The 23,909-nt window shown below is 49.7% G+C and overlaps 1 protein-coding gene across 1 annotated transcript in view; it reads left to right on the forward strand.

Moving 5' to 3' along the window:
* The window catches only part of LOC133349196 (fibrocystin-L-like), a 146,956-nt gene that overhangs the window by 109,170 nt on the left and 13,877 nt on the right, over positions 1 to 23,909 (forward strand). Inside the window, 12 exon segments of the mRNA XM_061562476.1 lie at positions 2,514 to 2,638; positions 4,827 to 4,917; positions 7,459 to 7,607; positions 7,801 to 7,923; positions 8,887 to 8,998; positions 10,783 to 10,899; positions 16,199 to 16,364; positions 17,653 to 17,888; positions 19,169 to 19,336; positions 20,772 to 20,929; positions 21,999 to 22,134; positions 22,621 to 22,980. Coding sequence (XP_061418460.1) covers positions 2,514 to 2,638; positions 4,827 to 4,917; positions 7,459 to 7,607; positions 7,801 to 7,923; positions 8,887 to 8,998; positions 10,783 to 10,899; positions 16,199 to 16,364; positions 17,653 to 17,888; positions 19,169 to 19,336; positions 20,772 to 20,929; positions 21,999 to 22,134; positions 22,621 to 22,980 — 1,941 coding nt within the window.

Genomic DNA, 23,909 nt, shown 5'->3' on the forward strand with positions numbered 1-23,909 from the left:
CTGTGCGGCACAATTTGACTCAGCACCTGGCCTGCAACTAGGCATTAGTCGGGGGCGAAGATTGCTATATACAATCCCAATCGAGTCATTTACAGGTCATTTTTCGAAAATGTGGACTGACGCCAGCATGCAATGGCCTACTCTTGCGAATGACGTCAAGGGGTCTTTAACGTCCACCATGAAGTGGACGGCGAGTAGTTTTAATATGGTTATTACATTTGCAGTTCTAACAAGGGCGGCCTGCCGGATTTGAACCGTGATCCTCTGCAACAAACGAGGGAACGTGCTACCGCTAGGCCAATAGCGCAAAGTTCTCCTGCGAACAACAAAGCTGATTCTTATACTCTTTGGTTCTTTCGGTAAAGTCACGTAGGTATAAAATAAATCACGACGTTTCGGGCGCAACACAAGCGTCCGTCATCACCCGATACCTACGTGACTTTACCGAAAGAACCAAAGAGTATGGAATCCTGCAGTCATGAAAGCTTCAAATCAAGACTGATTCTTATCATGCTTAATATTTGAGTCTGTTCAGCACTGACATTCTGATAATTATTGTCAGACTCTTGAAGAATGATTTTAGAATTGTGAGTTAGGAGTGTAACCGATAGCGCACCGCGTGTAGTGGTGTAAACACATACACACGCACCCCAGACACGAGTTTTGTTCCAGCCCATCAGAGCCGATCTGATTTCCTCCAATCTGCTCGCTCAGCGGCAGAATCCTCTTCCTCAATGTTCACTTAAATAACACGAGCGATTATGCTCGCTTTCCTCTTCTTAGCATTTACTGGCAAATATATATTTTCAGCAAAACTCGAGGTTAAAACCAACAGGATGTTGTCACAGCTCAGTGATTCGACACAAGAGGCCCTCACTTGACATGCAAATGAAGCGCACGGTTTCCAGCTGGGGAAACTGTTTTCTCATCTAGCATCAACACAACCTATTATTTTTTCGTCATAAATATTCAACTAATTAGGAATTAAATTAATGTGCAATGAGCAATTACAATTTGAAGTGATGGAGGCATCTATGCTCATTGCGCAAAGACGAATGGAGGTGTGCATGCTGGGAATTGCACAGGAAGTGGAATAAATGGATTGGGGAACAAATGCTAATTATTGGCATCATATTTATTTCTCTGAAAAATTGCGTGGGCAGGAATGCATCGCTAGGAGGAGGGATCATGGCAAATGGTAGAGACTGACAGTGTGATGACAACAACAGGAGGAAACTCGCCTGAGAAGATGAACTTAACAAAGATGAGATCAGGTCACGTGCAGGAGGTGCTTGATGATGTTTACATCACAAGACAATGACGACCTCTTTCAGCAGTGGAGATAGATCATGGTTGATTATGATGACACATATATGTACATAACTGCCCATTCTGTTTTTCTCCTGCCCTCCTCCTGCAGCAGGCCTTCTCATAGCTACAGTGTCACTCCACAAAGAAACACATTTTTTCCATAACTTACACTACGAGTGTTAAAAATAATAACGAATAGAAATTGCTGGTCTCTTGTCCACAATTATTATATAAATATAAAGTACACTTGTGGGATTCTAGATTTGAAGCTTTCGTGACTGCAAGGATCCATGGTTTTTTCGGTAAAGTCACGTAGGTAAAACAATTAATAAAATAAATTAAATCACGACGTTTTGGAGGCAACACAAGCCTCCGTCTTCAGCAAAATTACCTGAAGACGGAGGCATGTGTTGTCTCCGAAACGTCGTGATTTAATTTATTTGTTTTATTTTTTAACTTACGTGACTTTGCCGAAAAAACCAAAGAGTATGGACACTTGTGGGAATTCATCGTCAGTAACTTTTAATGAATTCTTGGATGTTGAGTACCACTCTGAGACTCCGGTCCTGTGACGCATAGGAAACTCATTACAGGACTCCTGCCTTACAGCACAGTCGATTGAATTATCGTGCGGTGGATGAAGCACGTCCCTTGGTTTGAGTTCTGGGCATGCCAGCCTGTGAGAGACGAGAGGGTTTGTGGTTTCTGCGACAAAATACCTTTTATAGCTCATTGGATTCCTCCAATATAAACAATAATTCTGATTCTGAAGTTTTTTAAACGGTCACACCCCTCGTCATGGGGAGCCGCCGTGATGCGAAGGTTTGAATCACTGCACCTGGAGTCCAAATGTCGCCGGTTCCATCTGCTGGCTCGGCAGTTAAAACGATGGCTCATGTTTTTTTTCTTCTAATCTCTCCTCTTGCCTCTGTTGGGCCAGCGGTATAAATGGGCACTCCACAGGTAGTCGATCGGCGGGTCGCGTGTTGGTGGGTTATGTGGTGCGCCCACCTCTTCCAACACATCTGGTCACCGTGGAAGGTGGTCCAAGAGTTTGCCCTTAATCGAGGTCCTTCCACCAACAATGGCACGAGCAAGCTAATTTCAGGACCGCACTTCTATTAACTGCTCGTCACGAGTGAAAACAGCTGTTCAAGTGGAAGGGGGCGGATGTGGTGATGTGGTGGTGCCGTTGTCTGCAGGCATCCGTGTGGAAGGGGGACACGTGCGCATACGCAGGAACCTGGTCACCCTCTCCGTGTGGCCGGGCACCTACCAAGACCGCCTAGAGACAAACAACCTATTGCTGTGGCCTGCAGCCATACAGGTATCTTTGGTGGCACACCTGCGCTGCAGCTCCGCCATTCTCACGTCAAGTGCCGATATGCTGAGGACAATCGTGCTCCAACCTCTTGGGCACGGCCTCTTCTTTGGCTGCGACTCTGTAGATACTTCTCAACCACCGGCCATCATCCTTTACAGTCAATACGATTCCCACACCTGTGTTCTCTAATGTGTTCCTCTTCTTTTCTCTCAGTGTAATTCCCAGAATTCATCTCTCCATGTTGGCCAGGCAAGGTTAAGCACTGTGCCTGGGCTGGCCTACACGAGGCTGCCTAGGCCCTACAGGCCCTTGTTGCCTGAACACCACGTGTTGCGAACTAATTCTGACACTAAGGATTGGGAGTGCATTTTCATGGTGATGCTGGCCAGGATCGCCATGCGTACTTCTTTGAACACGTTTCAGCTGAGGGGAGATGCATGCCTGGAATTACCACTGAGAGACAGAACACGGGGACACATGGGGTAGAGCTCTTTGGTTCTTTCGGTAAAGTCACGTATAAAGAGAAAATAATAAATTAAATACTAGCATACGACATTTCGATTGCAACACAAGCAATCATCATCAGGTATAAATGAAATAGAAACACAAATCTAGTATACTTAGAAATGTAATGTAATACAACAGAGAGTCGGATAACATAACAGTCAACACCCTATGTTATCCGACTCTCTGTTGTATTACATTACATGTCTAAGTATACTAGATTTGTGTTTCTATTTCATTTATACCTGATGATAATTGCTTGTGTTGCAATCGAAACGTCGTATGCTAGTATTTAATTTATAATTTATCTTTATACGTGACTTTACCGAAAGAACCAAAGAGTAATTCCTGCAGTCACGATAGCTCCAAATTAAGTATATACATGGGGTAGAGAACAAAAAACCGCAAATCAGAGACATCGTATTGACTGTGACGATAGGCTTGGACAGCACGCATTGTGAGAAGGGTACACGGCGATTGGCGATAGAATGTGCTCTAAAGAAGGGAGCATGCCTGAGAGGACGGTGAAATTAGCTCCTGTGCAGGAGCAGGATCATGATGGATGGCAGTGTCGTAGGGAGGTATTCATCCAGTAGTAGATAGGTCATGGATGATGGTAATCATTACGATGTCTTCATGGATGGTGCTCAATGTTGTGATTCTAGTGCTTAGTCGAGTGCTGAGCTCATCATCTCCCATGGGGTTATTAGAATGAGCACTGCTCATTATCCTGATTTACAACTCGATATCTCGCTCCATTCCAACCTATAAACTAAACTCTAGCAATTTTACCAGGTAAGGCCCACTGAGCTATGTAACTCTTTTTCAGAAGCGATCTGGCCGCACAGATAGCTCAACGAAGTGGCTTACGATGTGGAAATTTATAGCAGTCAAATACTCTAAACCGTATGTTTATTCGAAATGTGGAAGGGGGGGGGAAACCGGAGAAAAATCCACACGACAGTGGGCAGAGAGACACGCAAACTCCAAATATACAGCAGGCGTCAGGGTCAGGATCGAACCCACGCCTTCCTGCATACCGTGCGAGGGAGTTAACATCTCCCCACCATCACACCCCATTGATCACAGGGGGAGGGAGTATGTGTGCACGTTATCGCAACATGTGACACAAAACACGATGCACCTGCAGTTAATTTCACGCAGCAGCTGCAGCTGGGAGGGCCTGTGAGAGGAGCAGATACCGCCACATGCTCTTCATGAACGGCACTGGCAATTAAATAACAATTCCACAAGAATTTAACAACTCCTATGTGTATGTGGAGTGGTGGTGCAATGGTGAGCGCGCTGTGCTTTGAACCCGGCGACCTGAGTTGAATTCCCGCTCACAGTCAACACCAGTGACAATGATCTGAACTGGTCCTGGGCCTTCCCTAGGTCGACTCAGCCTCAAATGAGTACCTGATGTGGGGTGTAAACATCCCCTCTGGGGAGACAAAGGTGGTTTGGCGTGGTGCTGGCCACCCACGCCCTCGCGTACCATTCCCGCCTTCATAGGTGCCCGCTAACAGCACTTGCCCCAACAATCTGTTACAGGCTATAGGGGGGATATTTGTCTTTGTCCTTATCCAGGTACACTCCACCTTCATCGATATCGCCTGGTGATGTTTAGCATCCTCGCAGCAGCCGATGGGTGAGTTGTGTCGGCTGTGCTTTTGTGGAACCGCAGGTGCACGAAGCCACCGATGTGGTGCTGCAGGGGAACGTGGTGGCCGGATTTGAAAGGTTGGGATTCCGGATCGATGGTGAACCTTGTCCAGGTCAGTTGCCTCCACATTGGTTACCGCGATGCTTTAAATGGACAGCTTTCCATGGGGGTTATTGGTTTTTTTTACTTGTTTTACACAGTTGTTGAGCACAGGTCTAAAAATATAACACGGGCTGCAGCAATAAGCCCTGTCAAACGTTGTGCACTCGATCAGAGTTAATGCGTTTCTCGAATCGAGCGAGGTTATTACGCGAGCCTGGGGAAGGAGACAATGGGAGGGAATTCCTAAGCAGAGCAGTGAGAGTGTAGAAGCAGGAAGAGAAGTGTGAACTGCAGGGCGGTGGTTGATTGAGTGGGTGAGTGAGTGAGTGAATTGGTAAGTGAGTGGTTACGAAAGTGAAACAGTCCGCCTCAGCAGCAGACCATGCTTTCCCACCTGATGATGGACGCTTGTGTTGTGCCCGAAACGTCGTGATTTATTTTATTTTATACCTTCGTGACTTTACCGAAAGAACCAAAGAGTATGGATTCCTGCAGTCACGAAAGCTTCAAATCAAGATTGAGAGTGAGTGTGTTCTTTTGACCTGCAGTGCGGTGGTTTATTGAGTGGGTGAGTGAATTGGTGAGTGAATAGTTGAGTGAGTGAATGTATTCCTGTGACCTCTGGTGGTTGAACACAGTATGCATGAGATGAAACAGTCAGTCTAGAAGACCGAATCCTCAACCTGAATGAAATAGTGTAATGTAATGAAAAAGACTAAAATGTAACGATTGTATTGAATTAATGTAATGTAAAATGTCTCAATATATCACATTTGGTGTAAATTGACGATCATCTCCCAAAAGTTTTCATTGAGATGAATTTTGTTGAATCAGCACTTTGGTGTTGGTTGGATTTAAATGTTCACTCTAAGTGCGAGTAAAGAGTCATCGAAGTGAAATTGCGCTGAGTTCAAATTAAAAGCGATTTTGCTTTATTTCAATTTCTATTCGATGTCCAAAAAAAAACATTGTCACACACAATTGAACTGAATGAATTCATTAATATTCTGTAATGGCGTGCATAAACACAAAGATAAAATGCAAAAACAGAGGCACACTTGGCTTTTATCAAAAGCGGCAATGGTATATTTTTGGAGAAAATGTATTATTCTTGTTACAAAACTAATAATGAATTAGTTTCAATTGTAATAATAAGCCTTGCATGAAAAAAACAAAAATAAATACTTAAAATTGCATGAAAATGAACGTAGCCTATCCAGCAGCGTGACACACAGGGTACCGAGTGTCAGGCGATCGGCACAGATCACCAAAACTATGTGTAGAATGAGATGAGATGAATGTATGAGATGAAATAGTCTAGGAGACCGATTCCTCAACTTAGGTAGAGGAATCAGTGAGTGATGAACAGTCTTGATATTATACTAAAACTACTAAACTATTTTTATTTTACCAGATAAGGCCCACTGAGCCATATAGCTTTTTTCAGAAGCCACCTGGCAACACATAATAGGCTCAACAAAGTGGCTTATGGGGAAATTTACAGCAACCAAATACTCTAAACGCGTGATGTTGACTTCTAAATGTGGAAGGAAAAACCGGAGGACCCAAGAGAAAAATTCAAGCGACCACGGGGAGAACAGTGCAACCTCAAAATATACAGGCGTCAGAGATGGGATCGAACTCAAGATCTCTTGTATACCAGGTGCGGTGGTTAACATCTTGGGAGTCATTAGTGATATGATATGAAGGACTTTCACAAATGTGAAAAGACGTATTGTCCTTTCTTTTTCCCTGCCAAATGTGCATTGGAAATAGACAACCCTAAGTGTGCCTGTTGGCAGTTTGGGTAAGTCGTTATTGCGAGGACAATACTACGGCTGGTTTATGACTTGCCACTCTTCTTGCGTATCCGTTACACTTACATTCACATTGATACTGTGTGCGCGAGGCAGTTCGCGTGTGAAGCAGACTCATGCTTCACATGCAGCTCACAACTGGAGCGTCTTGGCACACCTAGGGAAGTCCAGCGATGACAGACCGACGTGACACGACTTTCTCTGACAAACTCTCTCATGGAATGAGCACATGGCTGGGGGTTGGGGCCACCAAGCAGGTACGACGCCATAGTTGTTGCTGATTGACGCTGGCCTCCCTATCAGCTGCACACAGCGAGGGGAGAACGACAGCAGGGGGGGGGGGGGGGGTGCCGTGGTGGCGGAGCAACGGGCCGGAACGACATTTGCTTGGCTGTTACTTTGGATAAATTGCTTGAGGAGGGGTTGAGAAAGTGTTGAAGTGTTGAGGAAGTGTTGAGACGGTGTTGCAAAGGTGTCGTGAAGGTGTTGTAAAGGTGTTGTAAAGATTCGATGTAAAGCTTTCGTGACTGCAGGTATTCATCATCTTGGTTCTTTCAGTAAAGTCACGTAGAATTGTATTTTATTATGCTTTATTTTTATTAGTTTATTATTTCCCTTCTACGTGACTTTACCGAAAGAACCAAGAAGGTGTTGTAAAGGTGTTGAGGAGGTGTTGGGGAGGAGTTTGAGGAGGTGTTGGAGATATTGAGGAGAAGGGCTTGCTGTGCTCACAGGTGTGCCGAGTGCCGTGGCGGCGTGGAGCGACAACGAGGTGCACGGGGGCCTCTTCGGGGTCTACATGAACAAAGATGGCTACTCTGGCTGCTCCCACATCCAGGGCTTCCTCATCTGGAGCTGCTGGGACTACGGCATCTACTTCCAGGTCACCCACACCACCTCACATACCGGGTCACCTCCACTGCACAGGGCTCGAACATAAAGCAAAGGATCTATAGACATATAATGATTACAAAATCAACAAGATTCGGAGAGGCCCTGCTGAAATGAGGATAAACTCGGGGCCTAACGTGCACACGCGCATGTGCAATGCTGCCCCCCCCCACCCCCCCGTGCAGGTGACGGAAAGCGTGCGGGTATCCAACGTCTCACTGGTGGACAACGGCATGGGGCTCATGTCCATCATCTACTCCCCTCTGGCCACCAGCCACAAGTACTCCCAAAAGACCGTGCTCGTGCAGGTACTATAAACTATAAACATAAAATATTTGTATTCTACCAAACATTTAGGCCCATAGAGATATTTAGCTCTTTTTCAGAAGCGACCTGGCCACAAATGATAGCTTAACGAAGTGGCCAATCATAGTGTTGAAAATGTATAGCAGCAGCCAAATACATTAAACGCGTGTCATTAAATGTGTAGGGAAAAACCGGAGGACCTGGAAAAAAAATCCGCGCAACCACGGGGAGAGAAGCATGCAAACTCCAAATATATAATGGTCAGCGTCGTAATCTGGACACATTCCCATCAGTGTGCTCCTCCGGCAAGCAAGGCTGAGTTGGTTGGGTCATGGAGCCCTCATGCCGTATTGCCCAGCGGCTTCTGTTTGACCAGAGAGAGCGGGCTAACCAGGTATAACATGGGCTGGAGAAGAGATGGACTAATGCGGTACGGGAGGACGTGCAGCTGAGTGGACTTGCGGATGACTGGTACCAGCGGTGTCATGATCGGCCTCTATGGAGGAGGCTCGTGAAGGACGCTACTGGGCAGTTGGAGGCGGTCGTACCCTAACAACAACGGAGGGCAGAGGAGCGACGCTCACAAGAACGAGCGGAGTGCCAGGTGGATAAAGTCCAGCAAGTTGTTCCAGTAGGGGGCACAGGTGGTGCATCTGCCAGTCATCTCAGTCGTTCAACTCATGGCTCCTGGGTCTGTCCTGTGAGCCGAGTTCGGTTCGTGCTCACGGCCAACATCAATGATAATTATCTGAACTGGCCCTGAGCTCCCCTTGGTCGATTCAGCCTCAAATGACAACTTGGTGCGGTGTGTAAAACATTGCCACTGGGGTAACAAAGGCGACCGGGCGTGGTCCTGGCCATCCATCCCCTAGTGTGCCGTGCCGGCTGTCATTGGTGCTTGTAAACAGCACTTGCCCTAATGGGGGGGGGGGGGGATCTTTGTCTTTGCACGTGTGCCCCTTTAGAATTCCCTGGTGGTGGGCACCAGCCCGTCCTTCAGCTGCTCGGATCAGCTCACGAACACCGACCCCAACGTGCAGTTGACCATGGAGCACCGGAGCCCCCGCCCTGCCACCAGTAAATACCGCTCACCACTCACATGGCACTCACCACTCACCACACACTGCTCACCACTCACACGGCACTCACCGCTCACCACTCACCACTCACACAGTGCTCACCACTCACCACACACTGCTCACCACTCACACGGCACTCACCGCTCACCACTCACCACTCACACAGCGCTCATCACTCACCACACACTGCTCACCACTCACACGGCACTTACCGCTCACCACTCACCACTCAAATAGCGCTCACCACTCACCACACACTGCTCACCACTCACACGGCACTCACCACTCACCACGCACTGCTAAATACTCACATGGCGCTCACCACACACTGCTCACCACTCATACAGCGCTCACCACGTGCTGCTCATCACACACTGCTCACCACACACACTGCTCACCACACACACCGCACACTGATCACTTCATAACTGTATCGCCAGGGACTGTGTTTTCCTCTTTTGCCCCCCGGTTGTCAGAATGAATATGAAGGTGAGTGAGAAAAGCCCACAGATTCTCAAAACGAGCAACGCCTACGATAACGCCCCTCGTGCACATATCTGATTCGCCATTACGCCTTTAAAGAGAAGGCCGAGGCTAAACATTAACGAAACTATTTTACTGACCAGGTAAAGCTCACTGAACTTTACAGCTCTTTTTCAAAAGGGACCTGGTCACAAACGATGGCTCAACGAAGTGACCTATCATGTGGAAATTTATAGCAGCCAAATAATACAAATGCACGTTCATTCTAAATATGGATGGGAAAAAACTTGAGGACCCGGATAAAAATCAACGCCACCACGTGGAAAGAGACACGCAAACTTCAAATATACAATGGGTGTCAGGGTCAGCATCGAACCCACGACCTCTTGCATACCGGGCGATAGAGATAACATCTCGCCAACGCGTCCCCCAGGCCGCGGCTGCCTCTTGCATGCAGAGTGTGGAGTGTGCATGGTTGGGTCCATCCCTCCTCCAACCACTCCCAAGAGAGTGCCTTAGGCACAGAACAAGCGACCCATAAACAATGAAGCTGCCGACTTCGATCTTGGGGGGCAGTGGCCGGGTGTAGCGGTGGCGCGTTCGCCGTTGCTTTACGCAGAGGTTCGTGGTTAAAATATGACGGCCACCCTGGTTATTACTGTGGTTGTAATAATCATCATGATGATGGACATGAACGATCCCCCTGACGTCATTAGGAAGAGTAAGGCCATCGCGTGTCTGCATCAGGGTGCACATATTTGCCAAAATCGAAAATTACCCTGCAAATAACTAATTTAGGATTACACACAGCAGCAATCATCGCCCCCTACTGGCAGGCTATTGCCCCAGGTCATTTTTGCAATTGAGAATCATCCTTGTATCTCGAGTTCTCACGTTTCATCATGTCGTGGGCAACAAACTCCTGTCACGTGCAAGACAATTTCGTTATCACTGATGTCACGGGTAACCTTTCACCAAAAGAGTGCAATAAGAGCCAGGTGACAGATACCAGTAAGATTGACAGATAACATAATCTGCTAGTCGCGTCAATGCGGCATACACGTTGTATTGTGCTGTTGCGTTCACCTTGCGATGAGAAAGACGACGGAACGGCTGAGACACATCTCCTTACCGCTGCCAGCGACGGAGGCAAAGGGGGAACATTCTCACCCAAAGTTAGACAGGAAGGTGCAGATGGTATTCAGGCCCCCTGGACAAATCATTATTAAACCCTGCACCGCACATTCCACCTGGTCGCCGTGCTAGAGGAATCGCTCACAAGCGTTGTTCTCACCGCAGGCGGGAGGAGTGGCATCTGCTGGCCGACCTTTGCCTCGGGCCACAACAGAGCTCCAGAGAAGCCCCACGCCGGGATCATGAGCTACAACGCCATCAGTGGCATGATGCTCGTCGAAGGTGAGCGCCTTCTCTGCACGCCGGCCGTCGGCATCGCTCCACGATTGGGCCTCTATCGATCACCCCGTCCAACCCCGCGTTCACCGTATCATTATCAGTCACAGGGCATTCGGCGAAATGAACTTTGACCTGCATTTTGCAAGGGTCAGGCTAACAAAGAGCACGTTTACAGTCCTGGTATGTAAATATATTCTTGGAAATAACTCCCGAGTGCAGGGAGCACAGCATGTGGCACAGGGCAATCAAGGACTCACACCCCTGGTGTCTCAGGGAGACAGGGGGACAGACACTCTGGTGTCTCAGGGAGACAGGGGGACACACACTCTGATGTCTCAGGGAGACAGGGGGACACACACTCTGGTGTCTCAGGGAGACAGGGGGACAGACACCCTGGTGTCTCAGGGAGACAGGGGGACAGACACTCTGGTGTCTCAGGGAGACAGGGGGACACACACTCTGGTGTCTCAGGGAGACAGGGGGACAGACACCCTGGTGTCTCAGGGAGACAGGGGGACACACACTCTGGTGTCTCAGGGAGACAGGGGGACACACACTCTGGTGTCTCAGGGAGACAGGGGGACAGACACTCTGGTGTCTCAGGGAGACAGGGGAACAGACACTCTGGTGTCTCAGGGAGACAGGGGGACACACACTCTGGTGTCTCAGGGAGACAGGGGGACACACACCCTGGTGTCTCAGGGAGACAGGGGGACAGACACCCTGGTGTCTCAGGGAGACAGGGGGACAGACACTCTGGTGTCTCAGGGAGACAGGGGGACACACACTCTGGTGTCTCAGGGAGACAGGGGGACAGACACCCTGGTGTCTCAGGGAGACAGGGGGACAGACACTCTGGTGTCTCAGGGAGACAGGGGGACACACACTCTGGTGTCTCAGGGAGACAGGGGGACAGACACTCTGGTGTCTCAGGGAGACAGGGGGACACACACTCTGGTGTCTCAGGGAGACAGGGGGACACACACTCTGGTGTCTCAGGGAGACAGGGGACACACACTCTGGTGTCTCAGGGAGACAGGGGACACACACTCCTGGTGTCTCAGGGAGACAGGGGGACACACACTCTGGTGTCTCAGGGAGACAGGGAGACACACACTCTGGTGTCTCAGGGAGACAGGGGGACAGACACTCTGGTGTCTCAGGGAGACAGGGGGACACACACTCTGGTGTCTCAGGGAGACAGGGGGACACACACCCTGGTGTCTCAGGGAGACAGGGGGACAGACACCCCTGGTGTCTCAGGGAGACAGGGGGACACACACTCTGGTGTCTCAGGGAGACAGGGGGACACACACTCTGGTGTCTCAGGGAGACAGGGGGACACACACTCTGGTGTCTCAGGGCCATGGCTCCCTCTGACAAAGCGAAGTGTTCGTTCGTTTCTCAATCCGCTTGTTTTGGTGAGGGTCGCGGCGGCAGCGTGTTGGGTAGTGGTGGTCCAGACCTCCCTTTCTCTAGTGACAGACTCTAGTACTATATTACTATACACTACTATACACTACTATATACTACTATACACTACTACACCATACACTACTACACTATACACTACTATACACTATACACTACTATACACTACTCTACACTATACACTACTATACACTATACACTACTATACACTACTATACAGTACTACACTATACACTACTATACACTACTACATTATACACTACTATACACTACTACACTATACACTACTATACACTATACACTACTATACACTACTACACTATACACTCCACTATACACTACTATACACTACTCCACTATACACTACTAAACACAGACTTTAGCTCTTCCTGGGGAATTCCCACGCGTTCCCAGGCCAGCCGAGTGACATCGTCCTGCCAGCGTCTCCTGGGCCGGCCCCGGGGCCTTCGCCCAGTGGGACGTGCCCGGTAGAATTCCAGGGGAAGTCTACCGGGGGGCATCCTTACCAGGTGCCCGAACCACCTCAACTGAATCCTCTCGATCCAGAGGAGCAGCGGCTCAACTCTGAGGTTCTCCCGGATTACCGATCTCCTCACCCGATCACGGAGAGCGAGCCCCGTAACCCTGAAGGATTTTAGGATCGCAACCTTACCATGGCGGTGTGGGTTTGTGTGTTCTAATGACCCTCAAAGCTATGTCGCCTGGAGTCCTATACTCCTGGTAGAGTCTCCCTTGGCGAAGAGGTCTGCGGGGAGGTTCCAGACAGATAACGCTCCAAAAAAAATCCCATTATGAACGGTTCTAAATGATTAAAACCGGACAATCTTGGCCGGACTAGGTATACCGGGACACCCCCCTGGAGCCAGGCCTGGGGGTGGTGTTCGCCGACAAGCGCCTGGTGGCCGAGTGACCCACGTAACCCGGTCGGGCCGCGCCTGAAATGGCTACGTGGCGCCGTCCTGTGGGCCCACCATCAAAGGGTGAGGGGCGGGTGCGATGCCGGCTTGGCCGGGAGAGAGATGGTCTCGGACGAACTGGACTTTGACAGTGGAAGTTTAGTGCGTGATTAATAACAAGTGTGAAGGGGCCATTCACACGTCTCCGTATCTCCAGGGCGTTACACAGCGGCGGGTAGCTTAGCGCCAGCATAGAACACATGGCCGACGGCTGCTGTTTTCCAAGTGACACGTGCATAACGAGCAATGTGTGCGTGTGGCTCCCATGAGACATTGCTTGGGTAATGCAACTCTTACATTTGCCAATTTTTGAGCGTCTGGGGATGAAGTAATCATAAAAAAAAGCATTTTTTGCTGAACACATAGTTTTGAATCCGTTTATTGGTTACAGCAGATGTGCTCGTCTCTATGCCAGCACTGATTACAAAACGGTAAAAGTCACATGACACCGTGGTCGTTACGTGGCCAATGTAAAAATTGCTTGGATGGCAGTTTGTTTATTTATTGGTAGGCCACGTATAATGCAATGCAATGAGTGAATTGTTGGCTCTCATATGTTACAGACAAAGATACTCATGCGCCACGTCCCATGTATGGTGCGAAGGAAGTTGAAAACACATACATAAATACGTACATGCACGCAGGTCCCATGATCTGCGGGGAGCGGGTGACCATTGCTCCTGCACCTTCTACGTGGATGCATTCACGGAGGGTTTCAGACGCCGAGCATCGGCAGAGTTTGACTTCTATTTTTTGGAGGACGGGAGTTCGCTTTGTCCCTCACATTCGGAATCGCGGGTGAATATAATATATTTATCTTGTAAGGCGCGTGAGTGGGTATGATCGTGCACGCGTCATAAATAAATTAATAACAGGGAAGCGCACAAAAATAGCACTAAATCGCTACTTAAACTAATTTAAAGTTGACAGATGTGAAAAAGGAATAGCGCTTGCTATTCCTATTTACAGTCACTCCCAAGACGTCTCCCCTCTTCTTCGTTCATTGGGGACGATCTTTATTTCACATCGATAACAAAAATGTGGTTATATAATGAAGTGGCTATATAACAGATTGATCAATGTTTGCATGTTGCAATATTATTGCCAACAATAAACGACAGTATACTGCGTCACAACACGCCACACACGTGGCTTAGCCAGTCTTCCTTACTCCGCTCTGCTGGTGTCCTCTCTGGATGTCCAAGCACGGTTTATTTGCTACTGTAGAGAAACCTTTCTCGACCTAAACTACCATACTCTTTGGTTGGTAGGTATAAAATAAAATAAATCACGACGTTTCGACTGCAACACAAGCGGTCGTCCTCAGGCTGAACAAATCAAATCCAGCAGTTCCACTGATTTATTTTATTTTCTACCTACGTGACTTTACCGAAAGAACCAAAGAGTATGGATTCCTGCAGTCACGAAAGCTTCAAATCGAGACTTAACTACAATCTGTTATGTTACTGTCAATGTGTGTATGTTGAACTTCTTTCGCACCGTACGCAGTCAACCGCGCTAATCTACTTTAGCGTTCACCTTCAAGTCAAAGGAAAGCCATTGTGAGGGTCATATTCTGCGATCTATTAAACACGTTGCCATTTATGGACGTGTTGGCCTTGTGCTCCCTTGTGTTTTATTGACTCTTCTTTCAGCTCTGCCCATCCCTGTACCCTCAACGATTGATCCTCCTATCTTGATTTGTTTGCTTTCCTGCCATCTGTGTCACATGTTTACGAAACCATAGTCTTGATTACTACTGAAATATCTGATTTGAAGTTATATTTTTCCTTTCAAATATTGGATCTAATTATATCATGGCCCCCCTTTAGGCACCATTTCAACTCGATGTTTCTCTCCCGCTTCTTCCACTTTTTGTTGTTGTAATAATAAGAATTATTAGTTCATCTTTTAACGCCGCGCCGCCACCACCGCCACACGGTATCCGCTGCTCTCTCTCCTAAAAAAAAAAGAGAGAAAGGACGGCTCAGAGGCAGGAGGATGCACCACAGATGAGCGGGGAAGCAGCAGCAGCACCGCTGCCAAGTTCATACCCAAGCTCTGCAGTCCTATATATATATGAAGGTGTTATCGGCCAGTTAGTGAGTGTTTACATGTGGGAGGAAACCGGCGCACCCGGCAGAAAACCCACTCGTGAAAGGGTGCAACACTGGGTCATCGGTATGTCTCATACCCACGACCTCCTGAAAACATACCGATGGGGAAGGCAGAGTCCACATTTGCTCTACTGCCTTCTCCTGGCAAGCCAGAGTGTGACACCCCCCACCCCGATGCCCATGGGAAGGGAGTTTCACAACACTGGTGTGGTCCAACAATCCTGAGTTACAGCCCTTTTCCAATCCATCGCTGGATGAATGCCTCCCCACGCCGTGTCGGCGTGGAGATTTCTTAACCGTACTTCATCCAGCTGCATCTGAGAGGAGGACCCCCGCGGGGATGGAGCAATGAGATCAGTTCATGCGAATAGATTGTGGTATTACGGGAACCATGAGCGATTGGGAGACCTTCATTGAGCGGTGTGTAGACCATGTGGGCGGTGATGACGATGCTGCACCTTTAGAATGTCGTTTTGTGCAACTCGTCATCCCTTAACGCATGCCTTTCCACGCGACTATTTCGATCAAATGAGACATGTTACCGACGATCAAACCAGACACGTGACCGGCGATGCCAATGAGTAGAACGAGCGGGGCAACAGGCATCCTTGAACCGTGATGCTGAATCAGGATAATTTTTGGATTTTATTTTCTAGTTTTAATTCTTCAATCACCGTAGGCGTGAATCGATTCTCCCAAGAGCAAATACCGCACTAAAAAGGATAAAGTTGTCTTGCCATGAGTGGAGATAGCTCACGTTTCGTGCCGTGCGTTTAGATGTCGTGTTTGCGGGCTTCGGAGAGGCATGCTCCGGCAAAAGGAGCGTGGCCTTCATGACCAATCCGCTCAACGAGGACCTCCAGCACCCAGTCCACACGCGGCGCCTCCGTTGGTTTGACGCTCCCGCCAGCGCGCGTGTCTTCATCCACAGGCCCGACCTGAGGTAAACGGCGAACGTGCTACGCCCCCCTCTCCTCACGCGTCGCATGCCTCCCGCTTTGTTTTAAGTTCGACCAGGTCGGAATATTGATAGATCAGGACGAGTGATTTGCCAGGGTGACCTGGGTCGACACAGTAACAATAATCAATTACAACAAAAATAAACTAAAACGAATTTTTATTTTATATAGAGATATATAGCTCTTTTTCAGAAGCGACCTGGCCACAAATGATAGTGGCTTATCATGTGGAAATTGATAGCAGTCAAATACTCTAAACACATGTTTCTAAATGTGGAGGGAAACATCGGAGGACCCAGAGAAAAATCCACGCAACCACGGGGAAAGTGACACGCAAACTCCAAATATACAGCAGGCGTCAGGGTCGGGATCGAACCCGCGACCTCCTGATAACATCTCGCCACCGTGGTGCATTGAAGCCGATAAAAATCAGAGCCAAATCAACCAAATGGGACAGCAAAGACAACCAAAGGGATACAAACATTAATATTAAATTCAATAAAATTTTTAAACGAACGTTGACTGTGACAAATTACTTTTGAAAACGAGAATAACATTAAGCTGCAGTCACATCTAAATGAACTAAGGATGATTATTGCGCTTGTGTCAAATACAAGAACTACAATGTACGAGGATAAAAACCACAAGTCCTGACCGTATTTGTATGTAAACCACCGCAGAGCAGATGGTTCCCCGAGTTGGATGTGTCGTAGTTATGGGTAAATAGATTTTTCGATTTAAAGCTTTCGTGACTGCAGGGATTCATCTTCTTGGTTCTTTCTGTAAAGTCACGTAGAAGGGAAATAATAAAATAATAAAAAGAAAACATTATAAAATACAGTTCTCACGACGTTTCGGCCACAACGCAAGCAGCCGTCCTCAGGTGAAGAACAGGGCTGTCGGAAAGACATTCAGAAAGACAGTCTTTCCGACAGCCCTGTTCTTCACCTGAGGACGGCTGCTTGCGTTGTGGCAATCTTTCCGACAGCCCTGTTCTTCACCTGAGGACGGCTGCTTGCGTTGTGGCCGAAACGTCATGAGAATTGTATTTTATTATGTTTTATTTTTATTATTGTATTATTTCCCTTCTACATGACTTTACCGAAAGAATCAAGAAGAAGGCTAAATTGATGTTGATTTGTTGAGTTCACTTGATGATGATGATGACGATTAGAGTAACGGTGCTGAAAAGGTGTGAGGCATGAACGCTGCTGACGGTGGCGTGCGTGAGGTGCGAGTGACGTTGCGACGTGCTGGGCGTGCGGTGAGCAGCAAGGTGAACCCGTCCGATTGCGTGGACATGGACTGCGACGCCAAGAAGAAGGCCTTGCTGCGGGACCTCGACGGCTCGCTGCTGGGAGGCTCCGCCGGCGCCGTGGTGCCGCAATCCGAGTACGAGTGGGACGGAGACCCCCGCCACGGCCTGGGGGACTATCGCATCCCTTGCACGCTACTCACCAGAGCCAACGGCTCCCGCATCCCCGTCGCCAGCATCGCGCCCAACAAAGGTACGCGGTCGCCAGCAGCGACGGCGAGGGGGGGCAATCTGCTCAGGGCCTGGTGGCGGCCGGGAGTCTGCAGCAGAGGTCGCAAACGGGTTTTGATTCCTTACCCGTACCCGTACCCGGCCGCACCAGGGTCGCAAATGGGTACCCGTACCCGTACCTGGCCGGGTACGAGTACCCGTTCCCTACCCGTACCAATAACCCTACCCGAAATGAGTGACAAACGGTTACTCACCAGTGACTCACGGCCTACCCGTACCCGTACCCGGCCGCACCAGGGTTGCAAACGGCTACCCGTACCCGTACCTGGCCGGGTACGGGTAGCCGGGTATCGGGTAGGGTACGGGTATCGGGTACCTGGTTGCGACCTCTGGTCTGCAGGAGGCGCTGCCATGGGGGGGGGGGGGGGGCGGGGGGGGGGGTAATGTTATCATAGAAAGGTTGTAACTTTAGAGCGACACCGACTGGGGCGCAGCGTCCGCTGGGCACGTTCGTGTCACCTGTGGACCCGGTCGCCCCCCGAGCAGCGATCAAAACAAGCGGCGAAGCTTTTGCGAAACGTAGAGTGGTGGTTGTCTTTTAATGGGACTGGACCTGCCGTAGACATTTGGAATTCTCAACACTGGCTCAGCTCCACAAGTGGGAATGAGCTGTGCTTCGTGCTCATTCGAGCAGAGAGACGCTCGATTTTTACTACTTACGTTGATATAGGAACGTCTGCAACACTGCCAAATGTAACCACGACGGATCGATCAGTTTGACTTTTAGGAGAACAGAACCGTTTTCTGCCTCTCCGTACATATTCATGCTGTGATGATTCGCAGGTCCTACTTTATTTCATCAGATGACGGAGGCTTGTGTTGATTCCGAAACGTCATGAATTAATTTCGTTATTTTCATTTATTATTATTTTATTTTTTTACTTACGTGACTTTACCGAAAGAAGCTAAGAGTATGAATCCTTGCAGTCACGAAAGCTTCAAATCTAGAATTCATCAGATATTTCAGCATCATGGCAATTGGCCTGTCAGTATGACTTGGATGAGACACTCAGTTATCTCGCACTCCATCACAGGGAATGACGCACAACCCCGACTCCGCAGACCAAGCACCTCACAATCCCCCTTCTCTAACTGCGCCTCCCATGTGACCGTTTAACGCAACGTGACTCTATACCACAACGTGGAATCGTACATGTCTAAAGCCTTGTGTCATCACTGCAAACGTGATGCGCGCGTTACCAGTCGAGTGTGCGCGTACGTTTGTGACGCGGGGGCGTGCAGGCGTGGTGCGTGACGCGACCTGCGTGCTGGAGGCCGCGTGGCAAGCGTGGCGCTGCTCGGGCCTGCAGTACGAGATGCTCGTCATCGAGAGCCTGGACCCCGACACGGAGACGCGTCGCCTCTCCCCCGTAGCGCTGCTCGCCAACGGCTATGTCGACCTCATCAACGGTGCCCGCCCGCACGCACGCTCGCCATGACCCGTGAATTGCACGGCCTGTTTCACCCTGCCTGGGAATTTCATCTCTGTGGGCCCTCATGTGCCTGCACAGCCATTGAGTGGAGCCCGCTGCTGTTGACGTCCACGCGATCAGCCATTTTGTTGAGCTCTCATTTGTGGCCAGATCGCTTCTAAAAAATAAGTTAATACCTCAAGTGGGCTTTTGCCTGGTAGGATGGGGACGGTTTAGTTGTATTTGTACGTGTTTGGATGATTTGTTTAACTTTTTTATACTTTGCACTCCTATCGTGTTGTTTTGTACTGTTTGTCGTTGTGACGTTCTTACCCACCCCTACTGGACATCTGTGAAGAAGAGCTTTATAGCTCATCAGATTCCTCCAGTATAAATAAATATCCTGATTCTGCTGGATGAGGGCCTGCCTACATCCCGTGCGGTCTGTGAAGCTTATTTTGACCGTACTTCACCACAATGGTGGAGATTAGTCCGCGTGGACGTGGAAGCGTAGGAGTCCAGTAATGCCCGCCGTGGGCTCGGCAAGCCCTATGGCAACCTGTGTGCATGGTGGTCACCAATCCAAGCACCATCCAAGCTCAACCCTGTTAAGCTTCTGGAGATATTTTCTAAACAGCTACTTGGAAATTACCTCGGATCCCGCCAGTCCCAGAACACGGAGGTCCACTTCCCCCCCCCCTTCTCTCTCCCTCCCGGCAGCCGATCTCTCAGATCTCTCCAAGTGCTGCCATGGGGTCCACTTCCTGCCCCGCCCCCTCTCTCCCCCCGCCTCTTCTCACCCCCCCCTACTGCCGAGGCCTACTATACACGACACTATACACTACTATAAACTACACTATACACTACTATACACTACACTATACACTATACACTACACTATACACTACACTATACACTACTATACATTACACTATATGCTACACTATACACTACACTATACACTACACCATACACTACACTATACACTACACTATACACTACACTATACACTACTATACATTACACTATATGCTACACTATACACTACACTATATACTACACTATACACTACACTGTACATTACACTACACACTACACTATATAACCTCGTGCCACGGCAGATCTCTCGCCTACTTCAGCAGTTTGTTTCTTGCTGTGGTTGTCCCACCTGATGACGATTGCTTGTGTTGCGATCGAAACGTCGTGATCTATTACTTTTTCTACCTACGTGACTTCACCGAAAGAACCAAAGAGTATAATATATATAGTTATAGCCTACATATTATTGCACACAGGGTTAAAAACATCCCTAGCTATTTTGCTATAAGTGAGTCGGGAGAAAGGAGAGGTCCCCACAGTCGTATGTTGCATAGCCCCGGTTGAAATAGGTCGTTGATGGTGGTTGTTGTTGTTGTCTCCGACACGGTACTCAGGCCCACAGGACCACGGCTGGTGCACGGGGTACACGTGCCAGCGCCGCGTCTCCCTGTTCCACGGAGTGGTGGCCGCCAACACGTCGTACAGCCTGCACTTCACGAGCACCAGCCCCCAGCGCCTGCGCCTCATGATGCTCAATGCGGAGCCCGCGACGGTGAGCGCTGCGGTGCTCGCGCAGTCCTCCGCGGCGTCCGCTATTTGGAAGCTTTTGAGATTTTCCCGCGCGGGTTCATTGTCAAAGCCATTGCCGCAACGTGAACGTATTCCCGTTGCGGTTAGCTTTGGTTGTAGTTCCGTTTGTACTCGTGGCCATCGGTGAAGCATCCTAAATCTCCTGCAGAACCTGCAAATTGCTTGGTGAGGATTACGCTGAGTAACAACTTGGCGGGACCCTCCTGACAAAGTCTTGAGACTCAGCGAGGTTTTCCTGGTTATACAAGCATCATAATAAAATAATCAAAGAAAGGCCAATGCGGCCCAATGACTTCTATTTAGAGTTGAATGCCGCGATGCAAGGGGGGTGCTTGCCACGGTGGTAAAAGGGTTCACGCACAGGACCTGCCATCTCGAGGCCGCCAGTTCGATTCTACCTCCCTGTGCGGCAGCTGAAACGATGGGGCACGTTCGTTCGTCTGCACCTCCTCTGTTCACTCAGCAGTTGTAAATTAAATTTTGATTTAAAGCTTTCGTGACTGCAGGGATTCATATTCTTGGTTATTTCGGTAAAGTCACGTAGAAGGGAAATAATAAAATAATATAAATATTGTAAATTAGTTCACCACAGGCGTGGGACAGGTCACGTCCGGGGGTGTGGGGGAGGTGTGGTCATTCCCACCTCTTCTAAGGCATCTGTCCAGTGTGGAAGAGTAGGCTGAATACCCTCCAAGGGGGCTCTCTGCAATGCCCCTTATGCAGTGTCTTGCTCAAGCAGTAGCATATGCAGCAGCGTTGCACCTTCGGTTCCTATTGTCGCAGCTTTCAGGTGGTAGGTGCACCCTGCGTTGACTGCGTGCGATGGGGGCTGGCCATTGTGCGCGCTCGCGTGTGGCCTGCGTGGAAACTGCAGTGCGCATGCGGTGCCGTGTCGGTGCTCTGCCGCTTGCAGCTTACAGGTGCACCTTGTGTTGACCGCGCTTGTGTCGAGAGCCGGTGAGCGTGCGCCCGCGTGCGGGCTGTGTGGCCGCGCTACAGTGCGCGTGCGGTGACGTGTGTCTTGCGCACAGGCGGTGCGTGTGGGGGTGTTCTACTCCACACCTCAGCGCCTGGACGTCTACGTGGACGGAGCGCTCGTGGCGCCCGGCAATGCTCAGTGGAACGCGGAGCGAACTGAGTACACTCTTGTGGCCCCCAGCTATGAAGGTAGGGCTTGCTGTAGAAACAGCAGGCTTTGCCTGACGGTTACTGACCATTCTCTGACGATGGTGTGCGGAATGAGTTGGATTATGGGCACGTACGTCCCTCATCAATGCACTGTAGGATAAGGGACCTCCTAGCCGTGCAATGTCGGTCATGGGTGTTACTTGACCATTCTTCACCACACCTCGCCAGTAAGGGGTTTGTGACGGCGGGGTGCATATATAGATACGGGAGCTGCTGCACACTACTTAGCCCTGAAGCTTATAACAACCTGTTTGTGCATGGTGGTTGCCCATTCCAGCACTATCCAGGCTGAAGCCCTGCTTAGCTCCTGAGATCATAATTTTACGTGCACTGGTATGCACTCAAAATGAGCGACTGGTAAATCGGCATGTCGGTGACCAAGGAGCGATGTGGTACGGACGGCGTTGCGCTCCTGCGCGACCACGGCAAACTAACGAATGCGGCGCGGGCGTCCCTCCGCCCCAGGCGAATTCATGCCGGCGGTGAGCTCCTCCGCCGCGGGCACCAACTACTTCGAGCGCAGGGAGCAGACGCTGCACGTGGTGCTGCGGGGCAGCTCGCCCGTGGAGGTGCGCGTCTCGCCGATGCTCTTCGTCTCCTTCGACGTGCCCGCCATGACGGTGGAGGGCTTCTACTCGTCGGAGCTGGTGCGCAACCTGGCGCTGCTGCTCGGCGTGCCGGCCGACAAGCTGCGCGTGACGCGCATCGTGCGCGAGGACGGCGGCGCGGGCCGGCGCCGCAGGAGGCGCTCGGCCACGGTGCTGCACGTGGAGATCACCGTCTCCGATCAGCCGGCGCTCAACCTCGCCGCCACCGATGGGAACGGTGCGCGAGGGGGGTGGCCGCGGTGCTCCCGTTGCCGCCCTCGTGCGCCGTGGGTTTCAAAGTTCGTGGCTGCTTTTAGCCGACGACGGTGATGTTTGAGAGGCCAGGGCATTGTGACCTTTATAGCTTCATAGATACCGGGCCGAGGCGATGCCGCAGATAGTGCTGGTTTTACTGCTGGTTTTACTGCTTGAAATTTTGGCCCGGAAATCTTCCACGCAAACCAATGATTGCTGTTGACCTAGTTCCAGCCTTTTTCTGAGCACACCCACAGATAATTAGCTACATTTTAATTATTACTACTACACGCATAAAGTGCGGTTGCATAACAATGCATCGTTCGCAACTAGACAGTCAATGCATTCTCGTTTCACGGCCAGATTTTTTTTTATTACCTCCGGATCAGCTGATGTATTCTGAACGTGGCTGGGGTGGATGTATTCCTCAGTGGAACATTCCAGATGCTCGGCGTATGGACAAGGCTGGACACAGCAATGATTACGGAGCTGGGAACTTGGTGCTTATTTGTATAGATGAGAGCATATGCAAAAGCCTGCGGGACACATGCGACCACGGGGAGAACATGCAATTTACAATTATACAGGTGTCAGGATCAGGATGGAACCCAAGACCTACACAGGTTGCGCCATGGGAGGCAAGGTGGGCGCCACTGTGGCGAGATGTTCACTGCCTCACCTTGTGCACAGGAGGTCGTGCGTTCGATCCTGACCCTGATGCTTGTATATTTGTCCTGTCTCTCTCCCCGTGGTCGCGTGGAATTTTTCTCAAGGTCCTCCGGTCTTTCTCTCCACATTTAGAAGCACGCGTTTAGAATATTTGGCTGCTATAAATGTCCACATGATAAGCCACTTGAGCTGTCATTCATGACCAGGACACTTATGAAAAATAGCTAAATAGCTCAGTGGGCC

This window comes from Lethenteron reissneri, chromosome 29 (assembly GCF_015708825.2).
Source record: "Lethenteron reissneri isolate LAM-NWPU_2019-01 chromosome 29, ASM1570882v1, whole genome shotgun sequence".
NCBI lineage: Eukaryota > Metazoa > Chordata > Hyperoartia > Petromyzontiformes > Petromyzontidae > Lethenteron > Lethenteron reissneri.